We start from the raw sequence: 25,189 nt of genomic DNA, 5'->3' as shown, positions 1-25,189 counted from the left end.
TCCACACACATCTTGCTTTGCAAAACAAGCAGAGCTCAGGCCCAGAAGCTGCTCTGATGCCTCCCCCAGCTTTGATCTGATAACACCATTTTCACATGGTTTTTTTTGATTTTTTTGTCCTTTAATTCCACGTGACGAGTTCCCTTCAGCGCTGAATAGGGAAATTAAGATCACATTTAAAGCCCATCACTTTTAACACACAATATCCCTTTTTCATCAGCCTCAGTGAAGATGATTTAGGCATATTTATAGTAACATTAACCACATTTCTTCTGTAGGGCAGTATTATTCTCAGAATAGACAACTGAATCCCAGTTGCCATGCAAAAGTGCCATGAAAATATGCTTCCAAACCTCCAAATTCCTATTTAAATTGCACCATCATAACAGTTTTAAAACATATAAATAATTTGTCCTAATTGCATAGATAGGGAAAGTAAGGGGATTGGATGATGAACTGTGCTTCTGTTTGATTCCTGAAGTCTGTGGTCATTTATTCCCAAGGGAATATAAAGTTACAGGCTACAAAGTCACTTCAGCTTTTCCAGCTGGGATCACACATTCCTGTTTCCACCAGAAATCCAAATCCTTCATATTCAAACACCAAACCTGCATGGAAACTGTTACTGTGCCATTCCCATGAGGGAATTCTGCTGGTGCTGTCCCAGAAATCCTCCACGGCTCAGGTACCGAGGAAAGCTGGAAATGAGCCAGGAATTACTATTTTAACACGTTTTAACTGAGGGGTTTTTTTGGGGCTGCTCACCACATAAATACAGATAAAACAAGCTAATAAATTACCAGTGACATCCACCAGGAAATAAAAAATCCCAGCAATGTGAGAATGGATGTTTCAGAGGGAATGTGCAGAGGTGAGTTCTGGGGTTGACTCTGAGCCACAGCAACACCTCCCCAAAGTGATTCACCCTCCAAAAGTTGAACCAGGGCATATTTAAACCCCCATGACCAGTCCCTAAAATGAAAACCAGGGACTTTAAAAGTGGTTGAAACCTGTGCACGTGTGAGAAAGACACGGAGTGCCCTGAATTTCCAGAGCTGCTGGTCTGTGTTCCAGCGGAATAAATCAATCCCTGAAACTAAAAAGCACCAACACACTGTCAAAGCAAACAGGCAGCAACTATAAATAAATGCAGATGGAAAGACAAAGAGTGAACCTTGCACAACAATAAATGTCAAGTTTTTCAGCAAAAAAATAAAAACTGACCCCACAATTCCCGAGCTCCACTGGGAAAAAATGAGTATTACAGAGCCACCAGTGACCTCAAAACCCATTATTTTCCACTATATTGCTGGGAATTCAATACTTTGCTTCCAGCAAACCAGCAACTTCGATGTCTGCTCACAGTTTGGACGGAGCAGAATATTTTTTTTTGGCAGCACAGAAGTCCTTGATGGGAAATAAGTCCGGAATTTTCCCTGATTTTTTTTTCCTGTAGCGCTGCCCTGCCCAGTCAGCACTTCAGTCCCACACCACTCTGCATCCTTGCAAAGGCTGGAAATCTTCTTGGCATCATTTTTGCTGATTCCACACAAGATCAAAGTGTGTCACAGCGGAGATCCAAGCTCTGAAATCCCTATAAAATTCCCGGGACACTCCACTCTGCGTTAATGGGGATTGGCCACGGAAATGAATCCTTAACCAGGCAGGTGCACAGGAAACGTGCTGCAAAAAAAAAACCTTCACAAAGCCACCTTGGAAAGTTTATTTTGGAGGAACTCAAACGTGTTGTGGAGCGTTAACAAGCCACGAAATCCACCCACTGTGCCCAGGGTGAACCTGGAGCGGGGATTTTCCCGGGATAAGGCAATTTCCATGCAAAATATCCAGCAGCAGTGCCACGACAGCAACACGTGGAGCACCACACAAAGTGTGGAAGGAAGGGGATAACGACACAAGCACAAAGAAAACGGGGGAAAACACACAACTAATCCACTGGAGGAGTCATTTTATTCCGTAGGAATGACTGGAAAACCAGCAGGGATGGAACTGCCACGGCTTTAATCACAGAGCAACTGCAGCCACAGCTCTTCTTCCCCTTCACAACAGAATAATATTAAACCCAACCTCAATTTTCTGAATGGAAGACGCAGTTCTCACCTTCTGCTTTTGAAGTTTATAAAAAGGGAGCTGACAAAAAAATGCTAATTCATGTGTGCCAAGCTTCTTATCCTTCCAGGAGACGAGCACCACCTTGGAGACGGATATTAAATTTTCATGCAACACAAACACTGACTAATAAAGAAAGTCTTCCAGAGGGTGTTTTCCTAACGCAGCTTTCCTCGGTTTGGTTTCCTTTCAGCCCAAAGAAACCAGCAAAGAATAAAACAAGGGCTCTGAAAAAAAAAAAAAAAAATCAGGGAGTAGAGGAGGGGAAGACGAATAATGGAAAATCTGGGATTTTTCACAGCTGTATCTGCACGTCCTACAGGAGTTTCTGTGCAAAGATGAGCAGCGCTGGCTCATGGGAAAGGATATTATGGATAATTTCCAGTCCAAAGAGGATGTGTAACACTCTTGTACCTACAAGAAGCAACAACTCCTGTTTAAATTTCGTGACACGCACCGAGCGTGGCCCAGGTTGTTGTGTACAGCAAGGCTTTACTCCTGCAGGCACAGCAGGGGAAAAAAGGGATTTGACACGTTGGAAAACCCTTGGTTGGAATGCCCAGAGCACCTCTGTCCCCAAAACCAGCTTAATGCCACTTCTGCTTTTTCAGGGAACTGCAAATTCTGAGTCCGGTGATGCTGCAGGAAACTCAAATACCAAATGAAGCCATTCCAGGACTAGGAATGTTTTCCAGATCCTGGGGTGTCCAGAAGTACTTCCCAGATCAGATTTGGAGATCAGCTGCCCTTCTTTAGCAAGGAATATCACTCAGCTCATCAGGAAAACACTTCAATTGTTATTTCTCCTGCGAGATGCACTGAGGCGATTTTCAGCCCAAAACAATGAGTCCATTTCCTTTAAATTATCCTCCAATTCACCCCACTATTCAGAAGTCTCAAATTCTGAACTCCCAAATTTATCAGATGGCCACGGGGAGCCTGTTCTGTGAGCAATTAAAGGGCTCTTCCCAACCCTGATGGTGTCCATTCTCAGAATCCCAAGGATTCCAAGTCCCACAAGCCCAAACCGTGCCAGGAATCCTTCTGCAAGCAGCACATCCCCCAAAAACCTCCGGCAGCAAACCTGCCCCTCCACCGAATAAATATTCATTTTAAGGCAGGGGAGGGAAGGGCATTAGTGACAGTCTCAAGTGGATCTGAGGGAACTCCAGGAGGGATCAGCCCCAAACAAAGCCTGGGAACAAAAGCAGGAAGCACAAAGCAAACATCGTTATTGCTCCGGCGTTTTCGGGCGCCTCAGCGAGTATTTCATTCAAAGCCCCGCACAAAAGCAAATTATCAGCTCTGTTCTCTGCCGTAAAAATTGATTATCACATTTTCCAGCCCCCGCTTCCAAGTGGCTGCAGCGGTTCCAGGGGCAGATGCGAGCACGTGGCCGTGCAGGAACAAAGTACTGGCGTAAAACCCGCTGTGCTCCTTCCCAGGGTGAATTCCAGCCTGGAGCGGCTCCCTGCTCCCCCCCAAAACCACTTCACCTACACAATCGCATCACTCTCAACCCCATCTCCTGCCTTTTTTTGCTCTGTCTTCTCCCTGGGCTTTAGAAGATGTGATTTAAGAGCTCCTACTCGCTGAGAATATCTTGAGTGCAGGGGGAAAAAAAAAAAAGCGAAGCTCTCCCGGATCAAGGAGCTAATTCCAAGTGCTGCACTTGGAACTTCGAATTGGGAAAAAAACAACCAAACAAAAAAAAAAAAAAACTTCTTCAAGGGAACTGTTTAAGAAAAGAGCACCCAAGGGTATCCTGAATTAATGCAATGAGACAACAGCTTGGTCAGCAGCAGCATTATCTCAATATATTGAGGATTTTCAGCATGGATTTCACAGACAGGAAGCTCAGGCTTTGCAATTTGATTGCTCACAAAAGCTGCAGTGGAAGAAGCCAGGCAGAGTCGAGTCCACCCCATGCATCCTGAATATTATTTAGCTTTATCAGAACGTGATAAAAGCACTGCTGGTCCTATTATTCTGTTTGTTTTTAATTTAAAAAAAAAAGCGAGTTTTTTCTGTGGAAATGGTGCTGGCCCCAGGAGTTTGTTGGTGTTTCAATAGAGACTGTTCATGTTAAATGTCAACTGATGAAGATGGTAACAAACACCTGGTTGGACATGGGATTATTTTAGTAGTTTCCCAGAGAAGCTGTGGTTGCCCCTGGATCCCTGGGAGTGTCCAAGGCCAGGTTGGACAGAGCTTGGAGCAACCTGGGCTAGTGGAAGGTGTCCCTGCCCAGGGCAGGGGGTGGAACCAGGTGATCTTTAATGTCCCTTCCAATCCAAACCAGCCCATGATTCTATGATTATTTTGGATCTCTAATGAAAGCAGCAATTAGGAACTAATGGAAAGATGTAGAGCAGTGTCAGACAACTGCCAAGGAAGGTTATTCCCTGAGAGGTATTCCCTGACATCCAGACATTTAACCAGCTTTAGAGAAGTGAGGCGGGAACGTTGACGCTGCGGATCAGGAGGTGTTTGTAGGTCCCTGGAACTGGCAGAGGAATGTCATCCTCCACCTGCTCCATTCCAGGAGGTCCCAACACTCAGCATGAAGACAGGAGCAGGACAGGGCTTATTCCTGGTCAATAATTCCAACAACTCAAGCTCCAGCAGGGAATGTGTTGGATGTGTGTGAAGCAGAGGCGACGGGGAGGATCCAGCGGGAGCTGCTTTGTCTCACTGCTCTGGATTTTCCACTGCTGAATCCTTGGATAAAGCAGACTGAAAATAAGCAGGGAGCTTATTGCAAACATTAACAAAACCTCCCCAACTCAAATATTTATGTTGGTCCTTCGGTGCGAAGTAGGAAAGTGCAAAACATCTCAGATATTTCCAAAACATGGAATTATTTCACAGGTGAATTTCTGTTCTCAAAGCAGCCCTTGTAAAATATCAGACTGTCCAATAAAGCCAGCAAAAGAACAATAAACCAGTGAGAATTCAGATTAAATATTAGCCATGGGTTTCTCTCACAAGGAACAGACCATTTAAATAAATTCATGGAATGGTTTCTGTTGGAAGGGGCCTTTAAGATCACCCAGTTCATACCCCCTGCCATAGGCAGGGACATCTTCCACTATCCCAGATTGCTCCAAGTCCCAAAATATATAATATTTATATATTATTAACATGTATGGACAGACAGAAATATACACAATGAATACATAAAGATATCCACATCCACCTCCTAACAAAATTATAAACCCACAGTTGGAAATAATGCCTCCAGGAACTAAATAAAAGCACAGAAATGCTCTTTTTTTTCCCCCCCAGTGTATTCATTAAAATTGATTATGTTTAAGTATTTCCTACTTGAATAGCTTATTCTCTTATTACCAGGGCACAGTGTTTGAGTGAGCCCTTCCAGCAGCAGCATGGAAGAGAAAATCATTTTAAAGCACAATAATACCCTAATGAAAAGGGAGCAACAGAATGGGGATCAGGCACAAATGCTGCCCCCAAATCTAATTTGAGCACTTAAACTGATTTGATTCAAATCTCCAGCATCCTTGGATCTCCAGAGCAGCTCCCTGACTTTTCCCAAAGCTTTGAACTGCCTCAGGTGGCTTTTTAAAGACAATGGCTCTGGATAATAAGCTTTTCACCAAAAGCTGCCATTTATTTAACAATGGGAACTGTCATAGTTCTTTTCCTGGGAACTCTGATGGTTCTTTTCCAGCTCCCAACTCTCTCAGGTAGCGATTTACCCAAATCTAGAGATGAAATTCCTCTTCCCCGTAATATTCCTTGGCCAAGGACACACCAACTCCTTCATAATGTTCCATCAGCAACACATAACTGCTCCCATTAAATTAATAAAAAGGGAGTTAAAGGATACACACTAATCTTTTTTTGCTTTCTCTGTTGGTTAAGCCCTGCTTGAGTATTTTCCATCTCCCACCTCCAGAAAAGTGTTACCAGGAAAGGAGAACCAAGTGCCTCGACACACAAAATCCAGATTCCTGGAATCATCTGCCATTATTCATTATTCAGCCAAAATAATATTTTCAGCTACAGTCAAGCATCAAACTGCCCATCCCTGAGCCTACAGGCACAATCCACAGTGACTGTTCCAGTAGTCAATGGTTATCCTGAATTCCTTAATCCAATCCTTTACCAATAAATCCGTGTGAACCAGAGGTCATTTCTCACCCTGTGCTTTACCTCCCTTGGCAGATGAGGAGCAGCTGAGGGAGCTGGGGGGGCTCAGCCTGCAGAAAAGGAGGCTCGGGGGGACCTTCTGGCTCTGCAACTCCCTGACAGGAGGGGGGAGCTGGGGGGGGGTCGGGCTCTGCTCCCAGGGAACAAGGGACAGGAGGAGAGGGAACGGCCTCAAGCTGTGCCAGGGGAGGTTTAGGTTGGACAACAGGGAAAATTTCTTCCTGGAAAGGGCTGTCCAGCCCTGGTACAGCTGCCCAGGGCAGTGGTGGAGTCCCCATCCCTGGAGGGATTTAAAATCCCTGTGGATGTGGCACTTGGGGACAGGGGTCAGTGGTGGAGAATGGTTGGACTGGATGACCTTAGAGCGTTCCCAACCTTAATTCCATGTGTTAATCAGGCTGACAGGACTCAGTTCAGGCAGGACTAGAGGCTGTCACTGAGCTGCACACAGAGCCTGGGGGAGCCCATTCTCTGAGCCTGAGGCACCTTTGTGATTGCACACCCAGCGCTGCCAACTGAGCTCCGGAGTCTGGAGCTCCCACCCCTCCAAACGTTATCCCAGGATGCTGCTGCAGCTCTGGGACTGGGGGATCTCTCATCCCTCCCAGCAGCAGCTCCTCTCCTGCCCAGCTCACACAGCCCAGCCCAGGAGGTTTGCACAGAAACAGAAAACACCAGCACATCAGGCACGGGCCCTGTTTTCTACTTCAGCTTCTGTTACCGCCGAGATCTTTATCTCTGAACAGCTCAAGCCGCTGGTTCCACACCTTAAAAACGCTGAAGGTCACCTGAAGCCCTTCCCAAGTCAACCTTCTCCACCCCCAAGAGCACCACAGATGGCTGGTGTGTTATTTATACATCCAACCGCAGTCTAAATAAACAGATTTCCCAAGGAAAAAGGGAACTGGAATATGATCAGGCTCGTTGCTCCAACATTCACCCCTCGCTGCCAACCCGGAAGATGGGAGGAATTAACAGGTTAATGAGGCACAAGTCGTGTCTTTACAGCCCCAGTGTTCAATGTAAATAAAAGCAGTGGAGGCAATAAATACAGTTATCACATACGTCGAGATAAGACGGGGTGATTATCGTGCCAAATTTAATTACATCCCTCAGCCAACCAGATAAGCACGTGGAATATACCACCACACTCAGGAAATAATTTTCACCTGCCCCTTCCACTTCCCAGCTGTACCTCCAGCATCTCATGACACGTCAGGTCCTTTAAAGCCAAGCCCTTGACAGCCATAAACCAAAAAAAAAAAATAAAAATAACAATATAAAAATATACCTCCTGCAGGGCCGTTTCTGACAGGAGACAGAGCAAACTCGAGGCATGTGAAAGGTGGCACGTGACTGCAAAGCTCTAAACGCTGCTAAAAGCACTTGCTTGGGGCTCAAAGTTTAAAAACATTACTGGGAACTTCAACTCCTTCATAAAGAAATAAACAGGCAAATAAACCACCTCGAGAGAACAAGATTCATTGTATTTTTGAACATCTTCGTTCAAGCAAACTTTTAGGCTGGGATTGTATGTGAGAAAGAAACAAGAAGCTTTATGAAAACGGGCAAGAGGATAAAAAATTGAGGTTGTATTAGCAGTGGATACATAACAATTCTTTTTTTATGTGGCATCGTTCAGCAAAGGAGCCTCTGCTTTTACTTAAATCCAGTCCCCCTTAAATGACCAACGTCCTAAAGCTCTCCAGGAAAGTAACAGGTAAGTGGCTATTTCATAAAACTCAACTAGAGGGGAATTCTTCTCATGAGAGTGGCAAAAAGACCTTAAAAAGGCAGCTTTGGACTTGCCTGGCCTGGAATCGCTTCTATAAAAACCCCTTTTAAATTGGCTGCGTCACACTCCCATCTACAGACTGTCAAAAAAACCCAAATAAATAATAAAAGTCTTTTTCCTCTGTGAGTTCAGCTCACACAGACAGCTCCCCTTCCCCCAGATCCACAGGGAGCATCATCCAAGGGTGCTTGGTACTCTCAGCAGCTCCCTGAGAAAGCAATCACTGGCCAGGATAATCATCCTTTCCTCAATTCCTTCTTTTCCAGGAATCAGCCATGCCCAGGGAATTCACACACACACAAACACACACACACACAGTGCCTCTGTCACTGCCACAGCTGATGGATCCAAGGCAGGTAACCATCTTACCCAAACCCTGCCCACAACACCCAATCCAGGCTGTATTCCCAGCCTATTCCCAGGAAGATTTCCATTTTCTCACCCTATGGGATAGACTTCGGACACACAACCCCACTGAGTGTCCCAACACCACCAGAACTGGCCCTGGCACTGCAGCAATGAACTTTCCAGCATCAGACAGCCCAAAAATCACCTCTGTGCTGTGCAGGCACCCCTCATTCCCACAGGCACCCCTCATTCCCACGGGCACATAGCCTGGACCAGTGTGGAACCCAGTGGGTTTCCATCCTGCTTCCCAGAACCCTCCTTTAGCCTTTTTCCTCCAAACAAAACGCCCCTGCAGTGGTAGAACCCTCCCACCACCCTCTGTCCCACTCCACCCCTTGCCCAGCCTTGTCCCCCCACAAGCCCAGGAGCTTCCTTCCACCAGGTTGTCCCTCCCCAAGAGCCAGCAGCATTCCTGCTCCAAAAGCTGAGCCTCCCAAACTCCAGATACTCCCTTTAGGATGCTGCTTCTCCCCCCTGCACACACCTCTCCTGCACCTCAGCTTTAACCAGCACCTGCTTATCTGCCAAGAGGAGCTTCTTTAACCCCCCCCCAAACCCTCCTGTTGGCCCCACCCAGCCCTAATAGTGGCTCACAGCCCTTCCCCTCCAAACCTGATCCACATTAATCTCCACACTGGTCCTTCTCCTGTGTCTGCCCCAGCCCAGGAACTGGCCCCACATCCACACTGTCCTCCAGCCACAGCACTGGCTCCTCACTGTTCCCACCTCCATCCACGTCCATGCAACCACCCACCATCCTTAGCCCACCACTCAAACAGCCCCCAAACCTCCCCCTGCTGCCTCAAAATGTCCCCCTGCCCACCCCCCCCATTCTCCCTTTCTCTCCAGACCTACAACAACTTAAACCCAACATTTTCCAGGCTCAGCAATCCCTGACACCCGCTGACCCAGCGCCCTACCCCCACATCCCTGCTCTTACACAGCTTCTGAGACTCACAACTGCCCCTCAGTGACCCCCCCTGTCACCAACACTCAAAACTGGGTCCCCTCAGAGCTGCCTCTGGGGTACAAACACCCCGTACCCACCAACCAGGGCACCCGACACCCACATCCCATCGCTCCCAGACCTCCCCCATGCAGCCCAAATCACTCCAGGGACCTCCAAACCTGACCTTCCACCTGTCACCCATCACACTCATGCTCTTGTCACCCTGTGTCCCCTCACAGCCACATCCCCCAGACCTCCCTCCCTGCACCCAAATCCCTGCTGTGCCCCCGCTCGGCTCCTGCCCAACCCTTTGCACCCACATCCCCCTGGATCAGCCTCTCACACTCACCCCTGCACTGCCCTGGGGCTCAACCAGAGTCACCCCAGTGCCTGCTGTCCCCTCAACAAACTCCTACCCTGTCCCAACACCTGCACCTTTATTGTCACCTGGGCCAGCCTCTTATCTCTGTCACCTGGGTCTGTCCTTTGCACTCGTTGTCACCTGGATCTGCCCCTTGCCCTCGTTGTCACCTGGATCTGTCCCTTGCCCTCCTTGTCACCTGGATCTGCCCCTCACTTTTATTGACACCTCCATCTGCCTCTCACCTTCATCATCACCTGGACCTGCTCCTCACCTTTACTGTCACCTGGTCTTGCCCCTCCCCCTTATTGTCACCTGGTCCTGCCCCTCACCTTTATTGTCACCTGGTCCTGCCCCTCACCTTTATTGTCACCTAGTCCTGCCCCTCACCTTTACTGTCACCTGGTCCTGCCCCTCACCTTTATTGTCACCTGGTCCTGCCCCTCACCCTTACTGTCACCTAGATCTGCCCTTCACCTTTACTGTCACCTGGTCGTGCCCCTCACACCCCCGACCCCACTGCCTCCACACTCACCCCTGGACCTCGTGTCGCCTCCCACCCTTTTAGAGTCCCTAAACCCACTTCTCCCACCTATTTCCCCCAAGTGTCCTCCTGGGCAGCCTGACCTGGTGCCATGAGGCTGCTGCTGTCCCCTTGATTGTCCCTGTCCCTCACCCTCAGCCCCAGTGTGGCTCCTGCACACTCCCCTCCATACCCCAAACCAGCTCCTCACTCTGGTACCCCAAAGCAGGCCCTCACCCCAAGTCAGCCCCTCACCCTGATACCCCGAATCAATCTCTCACCCCCATATTCCAAACAAACCCTTCATCCCCATACCCCAAACCGCCCCTTACCCCTGTACCCTTAACCAGCTCTCCTGTACCCCAAACCGAACTCTCACACCAAACCAGGCCCTCGTCCCCGTACCCCAAACCAATCCCATACCCCAAACCAACTGTGACCCCAAACCAATCCCATACCCCAAACCAACCGTGACCCCAAACCAATCCCATACCCCAAACCAACCGTGACCCCAAACCAATCCCATACCCCAAACCAATCCCATACCCCAAACCAATCCCATACCCCAAACCAACCGTGACCCCAAACCAATCTCTTACCCCCAGATCCCAAACTAAACCCATACCCTAAACCAGTCCTGACCATAAACCAGTTCCAACCCCAAACCAACCCCATACCCCAAACCAACACAGTATCCCAAACCAGCCCCAGTCCCAAAACAATCCATCACCCCTGTATCCCAAACCAACCTCGACCCCAAACCAACCCCGCACCCCAAACCAACCCAGACCCCAAACCAACCCCGCACCCCAAAACAACCCCTGTACCGCAAACCAAACCTGCACCCCAAACCAACCCAGACCTCAAAACAACCCCTTTACCCCAAAACAACCCCTTCGCCCAAAACCAACCTAGACCCCAAAACAACCCCTATACCCCAAACCAACCTAGACCCCAAAACAACCCCTATACCCCAGACCAACCTAGACCCCAAACCAACCCCTATACCCCAGACCAACCTAGACCCCAAACCAACCCCTAGACCCCAGAGCAACCCCGCACCCCAGACCAGCCCCTCGCCCCCCTCCCCATCACCCCACCCCTTACGGGGCCACCCCCCCGCCCGCCCCTCTCGCCGCGGGCTCTCACCTGAACCTCCCCCCGCAGTGCTGGCACTGGTCGCCCACCCATCCCGGCTGGCACTCGCACTGCCCGGTGCCGGGCTGGCACCGCCCGCCGTTGGCGCACGGCTTGTCGCATTCCTTGGGCACCGCCACCGCCGCCTCCTCGCCGGCGGCGGCGGCCGCGGCGGGGCCCAGCAGGAGCAGCAGCAGCAGCGCCAGCAGCGGCCGCGGCGGCGGTGCCGGCGAACTCCCGCCCCGCCGGCCCGGGGCCCGCCGCGCCATCTGCCCGGGGGGCGCGGGGCGGGCGGGGGGCGGCGGCGCTGCGCGGACCATCGGCCGCCGCGGGGCCTCCGCCGCTCCCGCTACGGTGGCCGCGAGTGGGGGGGGGGGGGACGGGGACGGGGAAACGGGAGAGGGGGAGGGAGCGGGAGGGGCGGGATCCCTGACGTCAGGCGGGGAGGCGGAGGGAAGCGGGGCGGGATCGCGAGGGATCGCGAGGGATCGCGGGGCCGCCGGGGACGGCCCGTGTGCTGAGCGCTGCGAGGAGCCGGTGCTCCGGTCGTGCTGACGGACTGCATTTCTCACGGGTTGATTCCCCGGGCAGCGGAATGGCGTTGTTTTCACCGGGAAATCGGTGGCGTTTTAAACCGAACCGCTGTGAAGTTCAAGCCCCTCGACTTAACATGAGTTAAATGTTAAGAGGTGAGAGAGCGGCAGCGGGCGCAGGGACAGCCCGAGCGCTGCCCCCGGTTAGAGGAGGGGGGCACAGAATGATCCCAGTGGGCAGGAACACCATCATGGAGTCACTGAGGTTGGAAAAGAGCTCTGAGATCATCCAGTCCACCCTGTGCCCGATCCCACCTTGTCCCCCAGCCCAGAGCACTCAGTGACACCTTCAGGGATGGGGACTCCACCACCTCCCTGGGCAGCCCTGCCAAGGCCTGACCACCCTTTCCAGGGAGAAATTCTTCCCAGTATCCAAGCTCAACCTCCCCTGGCACAGCTGGAGGCCGTTCCCTCTCCTCCTGTCCCTTGTTCCCTGGGAGCAGAGCCCGACCCCCTCCCCCGGCTCCCCCCTCCTGTCAGGGAGTTGCAGAGCCAGAAGGTCCCCCCTGAGCCTCCTTTTCTCCAGGCTGAGCCCCCCCAGCTCCCTCAGCTGCTCCTGCTGCTCCAGCCCCTTCCCAACTCCGTTCCCTTCCCTGCACACGCTCCAGCCCCTCCGTGTCTCTCCTGTCTGAGGGTCCCAGAAGTGCCCCCAGGGCTGGAGGTGCCCCAGCAGTGCCAGCACAGGGTGACAGTCACTGCCCTGGGATGAAGCAGCCCCGTGCTGGGCTCCACTGTCCCACATGGAGCTCAGAGACCCCACTATATATGAGATGGGCCCAAAAAAGCCCCTCAGACGTGGGACTGTGTCCCCTCCACCCCCGGAATGCCCCCCAACCACCCCACACCGAGCCCCTGAGGGTGGCCTGAGGCGTGGGGAGGCCTTCCAGGCTGGATGGGGCTCTGAGCAACCTGGGAGGAAAACTAGGGAGAAATTCCTGCCTATGAGGGTGATGAGGCCCTGGCAGAGGTTGCCCAGAGAAGCTGTGGCTGCCCCTGGATCCCTGGAAATGTCCAAGGCCAGGTTGGAACAACCTGGGAGAGTGGAAGGTGTCTGTGCCCATGGCAGGGGATGGAACGAGATGATCTTTAAGGTCCCTTCCAACCCAAACCAGTCTGTCATTTTATTATTTAACTGTGTAAGCAAGAAAAATAGGATCTGCAAAAAGATGCCCTCCTACTCTGGAAAACAAGCTAATGCTCTCCAACAGCTAGGCCTTAACTTGCAACAGCAAAGGACTGGACGGATGGAGGAAGAAATAAAGCACTTAAACCTCCTCCTCTTATGAGTTTTTAGGCAAAGCAGCAGACTCTGCTGTACATGCAGCAAGGATGCCCTTTGTGACAGGAAGGGTGGAGCAGAAGCAGAGATGCTGTGTGAAAATTTCAGACCTTTCATTTTTAGCAGAGCGAAAAAGGAGTGAGAAAGTTGACAGTGTTTGGAGTTCTTGGGTAAATGTTGCTTTTGGTCTGTCTCCATTAATCTGATTATATCTGGATTTGCTCATGTAGTTAATGCCATATTTCAAACGTGGAAATATGTCAACAACTGAGAATTAATTTTTTAAGAAAGGCAAAAAGAGATACTATTCTTATTTTTCCCTATAAAAAGGGGACCAGGGTCTAAGTACAGCAGTGCAAAGACAATCTAGGTACAGCAGTTGTGAAAATAGCCAACTCATCATATTTAACTAGTTCACTTGTACTTAGAAAACCAATTATTATTTCCTGTGTGAGCTGAGGGAGGTTCTCAGTGGGAGCCTTGGTGATTTCCAGCTGGGGTAATGAAGGGTGTTGAGCAGATAGGAAAGAAAACAGTCTAAAGAGTGGTTTGTGTCTTGTCAGTCAAGTATCTCTCCAACAAAACCTTTGCTCAGATATTTTGCCTTTTCTGCTTGAGGCCTCAAGAAGGAGGATGAAATCCTGGGCTTAGTTTAAAACTGCAGGGCTGGGCTGGCCTGGTATCCAAAGGAGATACAAGCCCAAAAAAGGTGTGAGAGATGACAAACAGGTTACAAATTCCTTCTAGGCTATCCAGAGATGGAGGCACAGAGAGGGTATTTCTGCACACATCTGTATTCCTGGGACACAAACAACTGCCAGCATGCCCTGAATCTGTGGAGTCAGATTCCAACCACTGCCACCATCCAAGGTGCTGCCAAAGAAGCCAGTCTGGCTCTGGGAGCCACCCAGCCCAGGACACAGCCAGGGAGTGATGTTGGTGTCTGGATTGTCACTGTGTCACTGTGGTTGGGTGCCCCCCAAAGCTGCTCCTGCTCCCTCCTCAGCTGGGCAGGGAGAGAAAATACAATGAAAGGGTTGTGGGTCGAGCTCAGGGCAGGGAGTTCTCACTCACTGATTTCTGTCGTGGGCAAAACAGATTCCATTTGAAGAAAACAGTTTAATTTATTACCAATCAAATCAAAGTAGGTCAATGGGAAATAAATCCAAATCTTAAAACACCTTCCCTCCATCCTTTCCTTTTTTCTGGGCTCAACTCCCCTCCTGATTTTCTCTACTCCCTCCCTGGAAGTGGTGCAGTGGGATGGGGAATGGAGGCTGTGCTCAGTCCATCACACGTGGTCTCTGCTGCTCCTTCCTCCTCTGGGCAAGGATTCCTCACACTCTTCCTGTGGGAGACAGTCCAGGAACAGGCTGCTCCAGTGAGAGTTCTCTACTGGGTCACAGGTCCTACCAGCAACCTGCTCCAGAGTGGCTCCTCCCTCCATGGGCCCACAGGTCCTGCCAGGATCCTGCTCCAGGCTGGGCTTCCCATGGGGCCACAGCCTCCTTCGGGCATCCCCCTGCTCCAGTGTGGAGTCCTCCAGGGGCTGCAAGGGAATCTCAGCTCTGGTGCCTGGAGCACCTCCTTCCCTTCCTTCTGCACTGGCCTGGGGGGCTGCAGGGTTTTCCTCTCACATGTTCTCACTCCTCTCTCCGGCAGCTGTCCTGCAGGGCTTTTTTCCCCTTAAATACATTTTCCCAGAGGCTACACCAGCATTGCTGATGGGCTTGGCCTTGCCCAGCAGCAGATCCATCTTGGAGCAAGCTGGCATTGGCTCCACGGACACAGGGGAAGCTTCCAGAAGCTTCTCACAGCAGCCACCCCCTGTACCAAAACCTTGTCACCCAAACCCAGCACAGTCACAGAGGTGCTGCCAGCACGAGGTGCTCCCACCAACTGATGCCAGAGGGTTCCCACCAGTGGAAACGTCCCTGGCACAGCTCCAGCACCACATGGATTGTCAGATACCACCAGCTCAGGGCTGGGTTTGGCATCTGCCCTCAGATATCACCCCCGTCCTCTGCGTTGTCCCTCCCCACATCTGTTGGGGTTCACTTGCAGTTATCAGCAATAACAATACTCATATTTTCACAGCATCTCCTCCCCCCTCTCTTGCCAAACACAGCTCACTGTTGCACAAGAGGTGGGAAGGGAAAACACTGGTTAAGTGTGAAAATAAATGAAAATAAACATGGAGCAATTGCTCCCATCCTGGATATCAGTTTTGGTGTCGGGCTTGGCAAACTGCTTCTGTGCTCAGCAATTTATGTGGGGGTTTTTTCCAGCTATATGGAAAAAGCAGAAGATGCCATCTCTCCTTAGATCTCTCCCTTTTTCTGATTGTAGTTCCTTAAAAATCATAAAATCATGGAATGGTTTGGGTTGGAAGGGACCTTAAAGATCATCCAGTTCCACCCCCTGCCATGGGCAGGGACACCTTCCACTACCCCAGGTTGCTCCAAGCCCTGTCCAGCATGGCCTTGGACACTCCCAGGGATGGAGCAGCCACAGCTTCTCTGGGCAACCTGGAAAATTGGGAATTCAAAAGGGCATCAAAAGGTTTTCTACCAAATAACTAAAATTATTAGATTTATGCGGGGGTTGATGGTTAGTTTTTACCAAGCAACTTTAACTCCCTTAAATGAAGAGTTAAGGAGGATCATCCAGCAAATGAGAACAGACCAGGGAGAGAGAGTTCTGAGAACACAGCCCAGCTAACAGAGGGTTCACCAGCTGCCCGTGGCCAATCTCAAATACCTGGGAGAAGAGTAACATCCCTGAGTGTTGCACAAGAGAAGAAATCCTTCCCTGACCTTGTTAGTGATCACACTGTGCCCTGGCGCTGTCTGCATCAAATATTAACTGTGGGAGGTCATTATTGTTAAATTAACTTTAATCTGTCCAATTTTAACATGCAAAAAATGTTCCAAAATGCTGCTTTTTTTTCTTTTTTCTCCTATTATTAGCAGGCAACTTTCTGATGTGAAATCCGGTTTGGAAGGGGAGGAGTGAGATATGCCCAGAGTGCTGGCTGGGCTATTTTTATCTCAGAAAACAAAAATATTTCATAATAGACATACGAGGATGATTAAAACACTCTTTCCTGGCAACAGGCACAGCAGGACAATGGTGTTTTCACAACCACACAGAGGGAGGGGATTGCACTGAGGGTATCACAGCTAAAAATATACCATCATCAGAGCAGCACTTCAGTGACTGATCTCTGCTCGCTGTGACCACTAACAGGACACAGGGAATGGCTGGAGCTGTGTCAGGGCAGGGTTAGGCTGGATATTAGGAAAAGATTCTTCCCCCAGAGGGTGGTTGGGCACTGAACAGGCTCCCCAGGGAATGGTCACAGCCCCAAGGCTGCCAGAGCTCCAGGAGGGTTTGGACAACGCTCTGAGGGACAGGGTGGGATCGTTGGGGTGTCTGGGCAGGGTCAAGGGTTGGACTGGATGATCCTGGTGGGTCCCTTCCAGCTCAGGATACTCTATCCCACGATATTTTATGACCCTCATGCAGGATATGAAATAAACAACTGATTCCACGGGCGTTTCCTTGGACACTGATGTTAGACAACCCCACAGTGAGGAGGTACCAGCAGCACTGAGTTTGCCTGGAGTGAGGAGCCACACTCACCTCTGTCCTCTCTCGCTGCCAATCCTTTATGGCCCCATCTGTTTGTTCCATGTGTAGCTGAATCCATATTTGCTCAGCACATATTTGCTCAGTATAGAAGCCAAGTGACTCCCCACTTCCTATGGCCAATGACAGGAGAGCCGGAGATGCTAATTAATGAATTGGCCTCTGGGGTGAAATTATGTCCTCGTTAAGAAGACTCCCATTGATATTAATAAGGTCAGAACATCATTGCTGGTGGCTGAGTCACTGCTGAGCTGGATATCACGGATGTGTAAACAGTGGAGCTGCCCTGGGAAGCTGGTTCTGTGGTCTGTTTATCAAAATGGATCAAGTCACGGTGATATCTGGGGGCAAAAATCACATGGAGCCATAACCATAACGCTGCACTGTACAGGCTTTTCTCCTTCCATGGAGATGAGCTCGCAGGAGCCCTGAACTCCAGAAATAACTCCCCTCCCAAGGGCCTGGGATCAGCTCTTTCCAATTAGCTCATAACCCAGCATCAACAGTTTTTCTGTTCCTCACCCGGCCTGCTCTTTCCACCCGTTGCAACCTCTGCCCACGTTCCCAAATCCTCAGCATCTTCCAGCCCAGTCCCTTCTTGAAGGTCCTTCCAGCTGCTCTGCATGTGTCCAGATGACCCAGGCCAGGCTGGCTCCAGCAGCATGTCCCTGCTCCCTGTCCAAAGCACCTTCCTTGCTCTACCAGCAGCAGGAGAAGGACATTCTGCCATCCAGCACTGAGGTCATCCCTCGCACCCCAACAGGAATTCCTCGCCTTCCCAGGCTGACAAAAACAGCAAGAAATTCCTGCTATCATGTAGCACTAAAGCTTTTCTCAGTAAATGCAACTCATTAAATGCCCAAGTAACTGAGATGACTCAAAACAAACTCCAGTTTTCCCCAGAGCTCTTCTTCCCTTGGTGCTTCACCTCTGCAGCACCAGCGAAGTCTGAGCTGCACCAGGGTCGTGCCCAGACCAAAATATCTTCACTGGAGATGCTCATTTGCTGCCTGGGGAGGTGTGTGGGCCAACCCTACGTTTAACAGCTGCCACGTGGCCTTATTGTAGAGTCACAGAATGGTTTGGGTTGGAAGGGAACTCAGTCCAGTTCCACCCCCTGCCATGGGCAGGGACACCTTCCACTAGACCAGCTTGCTCCAACCTGGCCTTGGACACTTCCAGGGATCCAGGGGCAGCCACAGCTTCTCTGCCCAACCTGCACCAGGGCCTCCCCACCCTCCCAGCCAGGAATTCCTTCCCAATATCCCATCTATCCCTGCCCTCTGGCAGTGGGAAGCCATTCCCTGTGTCCTGTCCTTCCATCCCTTGTCCCTCTCCAGCTCTCCTGGAGCCCCTTTAGGCACTGGAAGGTGCTCTCAGGTCTCCTCAGAGCCTTCTCTTCTCCAGGCTGAACAACCCTGACTCTTCCTTCAGAACACTCTCTGGGTCATTTGAAGGGCTTGTTTAATATTTGTTTTCCTCCCCAGACTTCCTGCAAACAGCTCACCCTTGTTTTGTTTCGGTTTCCTTGATCCTGTCCCAGCCCTCACATTGGCACAAGTCCTACCTGTGCCAACCAGGAGCTCCTTCCCCAGCTGGCACCAGCGTCACAGCAGCAGGACTAAGCACAGAAACTCTCTGTTATCCACCCACCCACCTGAAAATCCTCCTGTGAGCATGTTTGACACACACATCCAATCATTAAGGACATTCAGGTATAAATTTGGAGTTTGCTAAAGTCTAGTTTGATCTCTCTTTTTTTTCCTTTATTTAGATGGGGACGTAATGACCAAAGGTCCTCCCAAATGTGCTTAATAAGGGAAGAAATATAATAACTAAAGTGCTGCCAGGAACAAAGGTCTGAGAGATTCGCAGGCACGATAATGGTGAATAGCTGGAAAATACCTGCAGCTGCACAGCTGCTTTGGAGTGTTAGGATAGGGGAAAATTAGTAATTAAAACTTTGTTGAAGCACAGAAATCAGGAGAGAAAATGAAGAATCTGACACCCTTCCAAAGCTGTTGTGGACGTGGTGGTTTGTGAGTCGGTGACAACCTCACCTGGGTTTGGGTCATGTCACCTGTGCAGAGCCCTGCAACTACTAAAGTTGGGACTTTGGGTTTCTGTCTAATTAAAAATAAACACTATTTCAGAGAACCATAGGAGGGTTTGGGTTGGAAGGGACCTTAAAGATCATCTGTGTGATTCTGTAGCACCACAGAGGCATCTGGATCCACGCAGGTTCAGCAAAAGGCATCTCAGTGGCCGAGTTGCCCACGGTGTATCTGCTCTGCTTCTGGTTTTCCTGCAGATTTTCTATTTTCAGGTCGTGCCTTAGAAAGAGCTTTACGAAAAGATGTGACCCATTTATCTCCATCTGATTTCAGGGGGAAGATGTGCAGGCTCTGAAGAGCAGCATCTTGATGGCCTCAAGTTGGGTAACTACGAAATCAAAGTGTCTGTTTTGGGAAAACGTTGATTTCTATAAAGCAGAGACTAAGGTAGGGCCAAACCTGGAAATTGTGGCTCCCAGCCCCGAGCCATAATCTCTGAAAAGCCACTCCTCCAAAGTCCTGGCATATTTTGAGATAACCTCCAGCTTCATAAGAAAAATCAAAGTGTTGTATAAAGAATAAGGAGGGGAAAGGGAGAAGAAAAGTCAAAAGAAAGTAACTTGTGGTGGGAACGGAAAAATCACTTCACAAGACAGATTTTTTTTAAAACTACAACAGGCTGGTAAATTTGCTGCAGGAAAAAAAAAAAAGCCAACTGCACTTTCAAGCCGTGATATTTATGAAAAGAAAGGTTTTGTTTGGGAGCAAATCTTGTGCGTAGCCCAATTGTCCCGTTCCAGCCCGGCTTAGGAAGGAGTGTGTGATGAATACATCAAGCACAGAGCAAAGTAATTGAAAGATCATTGACCAACAATAGCAAGTTTAGATGAAGTCTGGGCAGAGCTTGGATGCTGCAGAAACAGCCCCGGCCTCCCTCCTTCCTCCCGACACGGAGCGAGAGGATAACGAGAGGCATTCAGAGAGTGTGACCCTCCCTTCAGACATTCAGCTGAGGGAAGGGGCTGAAAAGAGAGGAGCTGCTGGCATTATCCAGGGTATTCTTGGGAGGAATAAAGGGAGGCAAGGCAGTTTTGTGGGCTCGAAACAAAAACCCAAACAGAGCGGCCGAGACAGGCCGCGCTTTGTTCGGGGCCGCGCCAGACGCTCGTGGAGTGGTGGCTCTGCCGTGTCTGACCTCGGTGACTCCTGCTCTGACATGGGGCTGGGGGAGCAGCTGGGGCCCGGGGTTGGGTGGAGGGGGAGCCTTGGCAGCCCCGTGCTGGGTGCCAGACTCTCAGCCCGCTCGCACCCATCGACAGGCGGGCAGATGGTGCTGGGTGAGCTGGAGGAGGTCTCGCCTCCCACGGAGAGATCTACGGGCGAGGAAGAAGGGGAAAGGAGGAGAGCAACGAGGCTGGGGAAGGGACTGGAGCACAATTGCCATGAGGAGAGGCTGAGGGAGCTGGGGCTGTTCAGCCTGGAGAAGAGGAGGCTCAGGGGAGACCTCCTCACTCTCTACAACTCCCTGACAGGAGGGGGGAGCCAGGGGGGGGTTGGTCTCTTTTCCCAGGCAACCATCAGCAAGACAAGAGGGCTGGGTCTTCAGCTGTGCCAGGGGAGGTTTAGGTTGGAGATTAGAAAGAATTTCTTTGCAGAGAGGGTGCTCAGCCATTGGAATGGGCTGCCCAGGGAAGTGGTGGATTCTCCATCCCTGGAGGTTTTTAAGGTGAGACTGGATGTGGCATCAGTGCCATGGGCTGGGAACTGCAGTGGGGTTGGATCAAGGGTTGGACTTGATGATCGTGGAGGTCCCTTCCAACCCAGCTGATTCTATGAGATGCTTTCCCAATCTTCATCTTTTCCCTGCTCACTTGTAGAGGCTCCAGTGCCCACCTTGCCTTCCTTGGCTTCCTTGCCCACCAGCCTTCCTCGGCTCTGCCCTGCCTGTCGCCCAACCCTCGCCGACGCAGCGACCAGGAAACGTGACTGCTGCCCTTGCCGTGTGCCTGGCACTGCCTGACTCATGTTCCTGGGATGGAAACACCTTCCCTAATCAGCCCCTGGCACCGCCGTGCCCGTGGTGCCCCCTTTCACTGCCACCAGAGCAGTCAGAGGGGTCACAGGGAGGTCAGGCACCGCTCCAGGGGTGCCAGTGTGATTTTGGCTGCTGCACAGACAGACCCTGTGCAGTCCCCAACCTCTGCTGGGTGCAATCTCACCACCAGTTCTCTCTCCTTCTGGCTCACAACTGGAAGTTGACTCCTTCCAGCTCTTGAGAAAGACATTGGAATGGGAGAAGATACAAGTTCCATTCTCTCAGCTGCTTGAAGCCTTAATGACCTTCCCTGGGCACGACCAGGAAAGCACTAGTGGCAGGAGACACCAGCCTTGGGCTTCAGGGCTGTTTTGGTGACTCCCTGTCAAAAATCTGAGCACGAACACACCTCTTACACACCCACTTCTCCCTGCTGGGCTCCCTGGGGGACGGAGCAGGGCTGGCTGAGGTGGTTTGGCCCCCTTGGCTGAAGGGCTGAGGCAGCACCTTCATTACCAGCTTCCAGGAGAGCCACTCCTGCCAAGGATCTGCTGTGGCTCCACATGAAAACACCCTGTTAAAAAGCCACTGGGTGCAAAGTCCTTTCCACAGCTGACTCCTCCTCGTTGTTCCTGACAAAAACAGCCCCAGGGTTCCACCTCTTGGATCCTGCTGTGCTTGGGATGGTGGCCTTTTAGTGCCACATGGGGCTGCTGGTCCATCTGCTCTCCATGAGCTCTCAGGAAGGGCTGGAAGGACCTACTGGGAACTTGGCTTCATGCTGGAGGAAAGAGAGACCATTAAAAAAATAATGATTCTGAAAGTGTGTGCAGGGAAGGGAACGGAGCTGGGAAGGGGCTGGAGCAGCAGGAGCAGCTGAGGGAGCTGGGGGGGCTCAGCCTGGAGAAAAGGAGGCTCAGGGGGGACCTTCTGGCTCTACAACTCCCTGGCAGGAGGGGGGAGCTAAAGGGGTGTCAGGCTCTGCTCCCAGGGAACAAGGGACAGGACAAGTGGAAACAGTCACAGGTTGCACCATGTGTAGTTTGGATATTGAGAATAATTCCTTCCTGGAAAGGGGTGTCCAGCCCTGGCACAGCTGCCCAGGGCAGTGGTGGAGTCCCCATCCCTGGAGGGATTTCAAATCCCTGTGGATGTGGCACTTGGGGACAGGGGTCAGTGGTGGCCTTGGCAGTGCTGGGGGATGGTTGGACTGATGATCTCAGAGGGCTTTTCCAGCCTTCATGACTGTGATTTTATGGAAGCACAAAGGCCCTCGTCCTGACATTTACAAGAAGAGAAATGCCTCAGTCCAACATTTGGGCTCTTCTTCAGTATCCCCTTTCTTTTCAAAGCCTGTTCCCTGTTTTTGATGCTCCCCATCAGTGGGGATGCCCCTGGAGCACCTTACACGTTGCTTACTCACAGCCAGACTCGCACTGGAGGCTGTTGGAGCAGGAATGCACTGAATCTCTAAGTTCATGGCTGAGGAACTGAGTTAAATTATCTTCAATTATCTTGTCTTGCACTTCCCAGGCGTCACAAACTGAGATGTGTCACAAACTGCACAGCGGCACCGGGAGGCTCCGGGACGGGGAGCTCTGGAAGAGCTTCACACCAACAGCTACAGGAGAGCTGCTCCTTTTTCATAGGATAATATTCCACCTCTTCTATGGAGACAGGCTGAGAGAGTTGGGATTGTTCAGCTCCAGGGAGATCTTGGAGCCCCTTCCAGTGCCTGGAGATATTCCAGAGCCGTCTGGATGCAATCCTGTGCCGTGTGCTCTGGGATGATCCTGCCTGAGCAGGGAGGTTGGACCAGTTGACCTGCTGTGGTGCCTTCCAACCTGCCTCATTCTGGGAACATTCTGTGAATAAAGGGGCTCCAGGAGAGCTGGAGAGGGTCTTGGGACAAGTGACAGGACAAAGGAAGATGCTTTTAAGCTGAAAGAGGGTGGATTTAAATTGAATATTAGGAAGCAATTCTTCCCTGTGAGGGTGGTGGGGCCCTGGCACAGGTTGCCCAGAGAAGCTGTGGCTGCCCCTGGATCCCTGCAAGTGTCCAAGGCCAGGTTGCAGCAATCTGGGACAGTGGAAGGTGTCCCATGGCAGGGGGTGGAATGAGATGGTCTTTAAGGCCCCTTCCAACCCAAAACCATCCACAATTCCATGATTCTATAAACCAGATTAGCACTGGAGCAGCAGCATTTAGCACTGAGCATGACCTGGGCAGGCTGTTGGCTTCCCTGAGTGAAGTTATGCTGGTTTAAATCAACTTAATACCTGGCTGGGGACTGTGTTGGCAGAACAAATGCAAACCCTGTTGTTGAGCCACCTCAGGCTAATTGAGTCTCCTCGACCACAGATCCTCTGGGATCCGGAGCCACACATTTATAGAAAGTTTATGAAACTCCTCTTTATCCAAACTTTTACACGTGGACTTGTAATTAAGAGGATGAATGGTCCGGGTGACTTCCATGGGAGGGGCTGGATGTGGAGTTCAACTGGTGCCTGGAGCCTAAGGAGAGTGGAACTTCCCCATGGGCTGCTCTGTGCCCTATTGAAACAGCACAGAAGGAACTGTGGGTTTAGATTATATCATTTTGCTTCCTCCTGTCGTGACAGGACAAACCAGTAAGGAGTTACTGGTTTTAAACTGAAACCAGTTCCCCCAAACGCCTCTTGCACCTCAGCACAAAATAGTTGGGCAAAGTATAATCAGGATAATAAAGCCCAGCTTAATAATAGCACTGGAACAGGTATTTTGCTAGGGGTTGCACTGGAGAGTAAGAAATGCCTGAAAGAGGGGGAAAAACATACAGAACACACACAAAATACAGGGATGAATTCTTATGGATAGAGCAAGCAGGACTGTGGAATCACAGAAAAAAAGAGGGTGGGAGAAACCTCTGGGTCCAACTCTCCCCCACTTCCTCCAAGCAGCTCAAACCACCTCAGAGAAATATTTGGGGCTTGAAAATAAGTGACTAATCAACCCCTCTGACCACTAAATCAAGATTAATGGTTTCATGCAAGTTAAGTGCAGCAGAGCTGCAGATACCTGCACATTACAGGGCTTAGCAGGGGATTAAACCAGTCTTAGGAGGCAAAGAACCTCGGCAGCCTGTTTGTTGCTCCATGGTGTAACTCCATCAGGAGCAGTAACACCAGGGCATGGTTTTTTGGGAGGCCCAGGGCAGAGGAATAAACTGTTTGGAGCAGACCTGCAGCAGCCTTGGCTCCGTGGGGTGAGTGGCTGCAAAATCCTGGGGTGTGAGGGGGCAGGAAGGGAGAGGGGAGTGAGGAGAGAAGGAAGCAGATGGGATAACAGTGTTTGGTGTGGGATTTATGACAGGTCACGGAGCTGGAGGCAGGGAGGGACTGTGAACTCAGGGAGGGTGATTTCCTGCACCCACAGCTTTTGGTTCCATCCTGCTGCCCCTGCCTGGGCTGTAAATGTTACTCCCACCCCATCCACGGCCCCAGAGGGTCTCACATCTCCAGGCTTCCGGGTGCTGCTGGGCAAGCTCAGGTCTGTGGCACAATTTGGGGTGATGGCACTGCAATCTCAGCCCTGTGCAGCTGTTCAAGGAGGCACAATGTTTGGCTCAAGAGGGATATTGCTGTGGAATCCCTTGGGCTCCTTTGGAGGAAACTGTTTCATTATAATTCAGAAAGGCCTGGGGAGCTGGGTTAGTTTTTTAATTCTTTCCTGTTTAAATAAATAAATATTTTTTAAAAGTAAAATGTTGTAATTTATAAAAAAATAATAATAATGAAAGGTTTTTTGACTTTTCTGCTGCTGCTTCGAGCTCTCCTCAGCATCGTGGTGTGAGTCTGAGCAAAGGCAGCCGAGGAGGAAAAGTGGGAGGCAAAGGAATGGGGAAAAAAAACAACCCCCATTCAGCACAAGTGCAAGTGCAGCTTCAGGACTATTGGGAGGCGATGAGGCACCTGCCAAAACAAGAAAGGTTGGTTTGGAGAGAGCAGGACTGCCTTGTGCAGGCTCTGTTTGCTGAAAGGATCTACCCTGAGCACGCAGAGGTGGCTGCCGACAGAAAACAGAGCGGGTTCTTCGGCAACCAGGCACTCCCCAGAGGTGTC

General features: G+C 50.8%; 1 protein-coding gene and 1 long non-coding RNA gene across 4 annotated transcripts in view; one reads left to right on the top strand and one right to left on the bottom strand.

Annotated features, from left to right (window-relative positions):
* ATRN (attractin) overlaps positions 1–11,811 on the bottom strand; it is a 163,548-nt gene extending 151,737 nt beyond the window's left edge. For both annotated transcript variants that reach the window (XR_010430335.1, XM_064653595.1), the window contains exon 1: positions 11,489–11,811. Coding sequence is in view for 1 of the 2 variants with exons in the window: in XM_064653595.1 (XP_064509665.1) it covers positions 11,489–11,796 (308 nt within the window). In the remaining variant the exon portion in view is untranslated. The remainder of the gene's footprint in view (positions 1–11,488) is intronic.
* Positions 11,812–11,956: 145 nt separating this feature from the next.
* LOC135413650 (uncharacterized) lies at positions 11,957–24,881 on the top strand. Of its 2 annotated transcripts, XR_010430337.1 has the most exons (4): positions 11,957–12,165; positions 18,543–18,714; positions 19,387–19,437; positions 20,931–24,881. It is a non-coding gene; the product is annotated as an uncharacterized LOC135413650 (long non-coding RNA). The 2 variants fall into 2 exon arrangements; XR_010430336.1 differs by lacking the exon at positions 20,931–24,881 and having other exon boundaries at positions 19,387–20,292.
* Positions 24,882–25,189: the final 308 nt, after the last annotated feature.

Source organism: Pseudopipra pipra, chromosome 4 (assembly GCF_036250125.1).
Source record: "Pseudopipra pipra isolate bDixPip1 chromosome 4, bDixPip1.hap1, whole genome shotgun sequence".
NCBI classification, from domain to species: Eukaryota; Metazoa; Chordata; class Aves; order Passeriformes; family Pipridae; genus Pseudopipra; species Pseudopipra pipra.
The sequence above is the reverse complement of the archived record's forward strand: the minus strand, read 5'-3'. Positions and strand labels throughout refer to the sequence as shown.